General features: G+C 40.9%; 1 protein-coding gene across 1 annotated transcript; it reads left to right on the forward strand.

Moving 5' to 3' along the window:
- Nucleotides 1-1220: 1220 nt before the first annotated feature.
- On the forward strand, nucleotides 1221-4030 carry LOC5563723 (methionine--tRNA ligase, mitochondrial). The gene is made up of 4 exons (XM_001647943.2): nucleotides 1221-1373; nucleotides 1441-2415; nucleotides 3320-3514; nucleotides 3576-4030. The coding sequence occupies exons 1-4, from the start codon at nucleotides 1286-1288 to the stop codon at nucleotides 3977-3979; spliced, it is 1662 nt and encodes a 553-aa protein (XP_001647993.2). The 5' UTR covers nucleotides 1221-1285; the 3' UTR covers nucleotides 3980-4030.
- Nucleotides 4031-4320: the final 290 nt, after the last annotated feature.

Consider the following 4320-nt stretch of genomic DNA (forward strand, 5'->3'; position numbering starts at 1 on the left):
TTCTTTTCTTTTTCTAGATCAGCACGCAATACTTGAACGGGCTTTGCAGAGCACATGTGAATCATTCCGCTGCGGTTCGTCGTATTTATCTCCTGAAACATCCCAACCGTTATACTTCATCAGTCTGATAATGCAATAAAAAATGAAATAAATTATTTCAAGATGATACGTACAATAAAAAAATGTAATTCATATTTAATTGATTCTATATTGTGTCTATTAATAAATTTTATAACGCTAAAGGGGGTGGATGGGTGTTCCCAAAATGTTACAGCTCTTACGATATTTGAAGAATGTTCATGTAAAAAGCATTGCGAGATGGTAGAAGACAGTTCAAAATGTGCATTTTTGGCGTTATAAAATTTGTAAATAAACCTTATGTATTATTTTATTTATTTGAAACCTATTTTATCTTTTTATCATCAAATTATTTTCAATGGTTGATTAAATTGCTTTTATCATTTCAAGTTAAAAGATTCAATAATTCAATATGTGGGTAAACCCTTATTTTACATCATAAATATTATTGAAAAGCAAAACATGATAAAAAAGCAATTTAATCAACCATTGAGCAGAATTAGTGATCACTGTTTTTGCTAAAATCGCTTAGATTACATAGTTTTCATATTACATCGCATCGATTACATCGTATTGTGTACGTTGAATCTATTACATCGGAGCCATTACATCGGTCGCATTTATTACACCAATAACCCGCGTGTACGTCGGGCTGTGTAATATCACACAACCGAGGGAACGACTTGGTTGCAGCAGTTTCGATGTAATATTCAACAACTTTTTTTGCTGTGTAACTCCTTGTTCCTAAGCAAATGAATGGACCAGGATGAAAACTATCACCACTGAGAGATAGAGGACTATCTTTTCTTCATCCTAGCATTGTTGAATAACGTGTAAATCCATTCATTCGCTCGATAACAACAAGCTACACACTCGGTTACCAATGGCTTTTAGGGCGGGATCACAAGTTATGCGAGATATGTTCAACAACTTTGAACAACTTAGAACACATGAAAAACAGTTTCAAACGAGGTTTACAATTATCACGTAACGCAACGAAATGTAGAAAATGTGGTTTTAAAAGTGACAAACATACACGCAAAAAAATTGTGCGGTAAAAACTACCATTCTAGGGGGTTAAGGTATAGATTAATTCGGAGTCTTGTTTGGAATATTACGTAAATTAAGGCGTCTCCCTTTGTTGTCATCTGCTGCGTACCGCTGTAAACAATTTGTTTGGCCGTGTCCTTTTAAAGTGCCGATCGAAATGTGGAAAAATGTTGGACTTCGGTGGTTTTCCAGCAAAAGCAGTAATTTTTCTTTTGTTACGACACCCATTTTCTATGTAAACGCTGGTAAGTCGTAAAAGAACATAGTTTTAATCATTGGTCATATATGCTATGCGTAATTTCCTCTCATCAGCGCCCCACATTGGCCACCTTTACTCCGCGGTCATCACAGATGCCATTCACCGGTTCAACAATCTCGTCCACCCTGCCGCTCAGGCATCGTCGATTTTCAGCACCGGGACGGACGAGCATGGTACCAAAATCCAGCAAGCTGCCACGAGTCATTCCGTGCCCGTGGACACTTACTGCCAGCAGATTTCCGACCGGTATCGTTCTTTGTTCCGGAATTTTAACATTTCGCACACGCGATATATCCGGACAACCGATGCGGATCACACGCAAGCCGTCCAATGCTTCTGGAATGCATTGGAACGTTCTGGGAGCATCTACTCGGCCCAGTATTCCGGCTGGTATTGCATCCCGGATGAGACGTTCCTGACGGATAGTCAGCTAAAAGAGAATAACCTTGGGGTCAAGGTTTCCGCTGAATCCGGCCATCCGGTCGAGTGGACCGAAGAGAAGAATTTCATGTTTCGCTTAGAAAAATACCAGGATGACGTGCTCTACTGGATCAAAGGCTGTGAAGATCGGATAGTACCGATTAAATTCAGGAAAATTTTACTGGATTTTCTTCAGGACAAACTGCCGGATATCTCCATCTCTCGACCTAAGTCCCGGGTATCCTGGGGAATCGATGTCCCGTCTGACCCCACACAAACCGTGTACGTATGGCTGGATGCGCTGGTCAACTATTTGACCGTGAGTGGGTACCCTCAGGAGGGATTTTCCCACCGTTGGCCTCCGACAGTGCAAGTCCTTGGAAAAGATATTCTAAAATTCCATGGGATTTATTGGCCAGCGTTTCTGATTGCAGCCGGTTTGGAGCCACCGCGGCAGTTGCTGGTGCATTCCCATTGGACCGTAGATGGCGAGAAAATGTCCAAGAGTAAGGGAAACGTCGTGGATCCGAATGAACGGGCTTCACTGTATACTCACGAGGGTATAAGGTACTTCCTGCTGAGAGAAGGTGTTGCCCACAGTGATGGAAGTAAGTAAGGAACACATCCTTAGAACATGACCTGAGCCTTGGCATGGCATCAGGGTGCCCTTGGAAAAGTCTCAGTTGTGCGCCCCTTAGCCAGAAAGTATTTTTCTTTCTCATACAAGTTTCAGGCCTAGTGGCAGTTCTCTTTTTAGAGACTTGGTCTTTATTTTAATTCTAGTCTCCAAAAAGTATCGAACCAAAATGTTATCAAATGTCACCTTTTCCCTTATTTTGTTTGCAGTGAATCCTGGCTGCCAAATTCTAGAGATTCAAGAGAATATTCCTAAAACTGTTATGTGACCATTTCACAGGTTATCCCGAAATTTTTACCAGATTTCTCATGAAAAAGCTTCAGTAATTATGTTAGTATTTTTTTAGAGATTTATTCTGCCATAGTCTCAAATACCTCTCCTGAGATTCTTCTAGTGATGTTTCTAGTGAAGCTTAGAGGAATTTCTACAGAATTTGCTTCAGGAGCACTCCAATGCTTCTACCTCCAGTAGCTCCCCAGAGGCTATCTCTGGATTTTCTCTAGATATTGTTTGAACAATTCTTCCACCAATGTCCACAGTTATAATACAAAATGTTTCAACAAGAGTTCTTTAAAGAAAATCCAAAAAGGTTGATTGAGGAATTTTTGAACAAATTCAATAGAGCTTTCTTTGCCAAAGCTGCCAGAGTTACACGATGATACCTCTATGTCCAGGGAAGTCAAGGAAATTTCCATTACAAAAAGATCCTGGACCGACCGGGAATCGAACCTAGACACCTTCAGCATGGCTTTGATTTGTAGCTGCGTGGACTCTAACCACACGGCTAAGGAAGGCCCTTTTCATTCAAGAATTAATCCTGAAATTCTACCAATGGCTCAGAACATAACTCATAATTAACTGCCATTACCAATCAGATTACAGCGACACAAAAATCATGCGAATTATAAACGCTGAACTGGCGGACACATTTGGAAATCTACTTTCAAGATGCTGTGGTAAGGTACTGAATCCCGAAGCTGTCGTTCCCGTCGTTCAACAGGACGAGTTCAATACCTTAAGTCAGATGGACGTTACCAAGAAGATGCTTGAACTCCTAAACGAGTTGCCAGGTTAGTTCAAACCATTATTTTTAAGTTGTTCAATATATATCTCAGTCTATCTTCTTTACAGAAAAATGCATGACTCACTATCGGCAGTACAATTTCTATCTGGTGGTTGACAGCGTAATTCAAGTTCTGCACGCCACGAATAACTTCTTCGAGTCGACCGCACCATGGAAGCTGAAAAAACCTGAAGAGAAGCAACAACTGCAAGCTATCCTAGGAGTGACCATGGAAGTTCTGCGCCAAGCCGGAATAATACTGCAACCGATTGTTCCAATCATGAGTGGGAAGTTGCTTGACAAGCTAAGCGTTGAACGGAATCGGCGATTGTGGACCGATCTAACGCTGCAACTTGCGGAAGTGGAACGACCGCTGGCCGACACCGATGCGGTGTTGTTTCGGAGGATAATTCCACCGAAAGTGGAGGTGGTTAAGGAGCCCAAGGCGAAAAAGTTGAAAAAGAAGAATTAATCAAAAAAATTTGGGGTGGGTAATGTCTTTTACATTACCGCGGGGTTGACGTAGAACTACGATGATTAATAATTTGATTTGTCATGTGTATGAATTTGTAAGTGTACTAGTTTTATGTTGTTATTGATCGGATGAAGTTTTCAGAAGTTAACTCTTTTTGGACTCATTTTGGTAGTCCTAAAAGAACCATTTGTCGTTCTGTGGTTCCGAAAACCAGTGTTTGGTGTTCCAGGAATAATGCCAGATGATTGAATTTGTTTGTTTGGTCGTTGCTTCCTTGTGTTGCTTGGTTGGGTGATCGGTTTCTGGCTCCAGCTGTAGTTCGCCAAAATGTTTGATAG

Source organism: Aedes aegypti, chromosome 1, assembly GCF_002204515.2.
Source record: "Aedes aegypti strain LVP_AGWG chromosome 1, AaegL5.0 Primary Assembly, whole genome shotgun sequence".
In the NCBI taxonomy this organism is placed as follows: domain Eukaryota; kingdom Metazoa; phylum Arthropoda; class Insecta; order Diptera; family Culicidae; genus Aedes; species Aedes aegypti.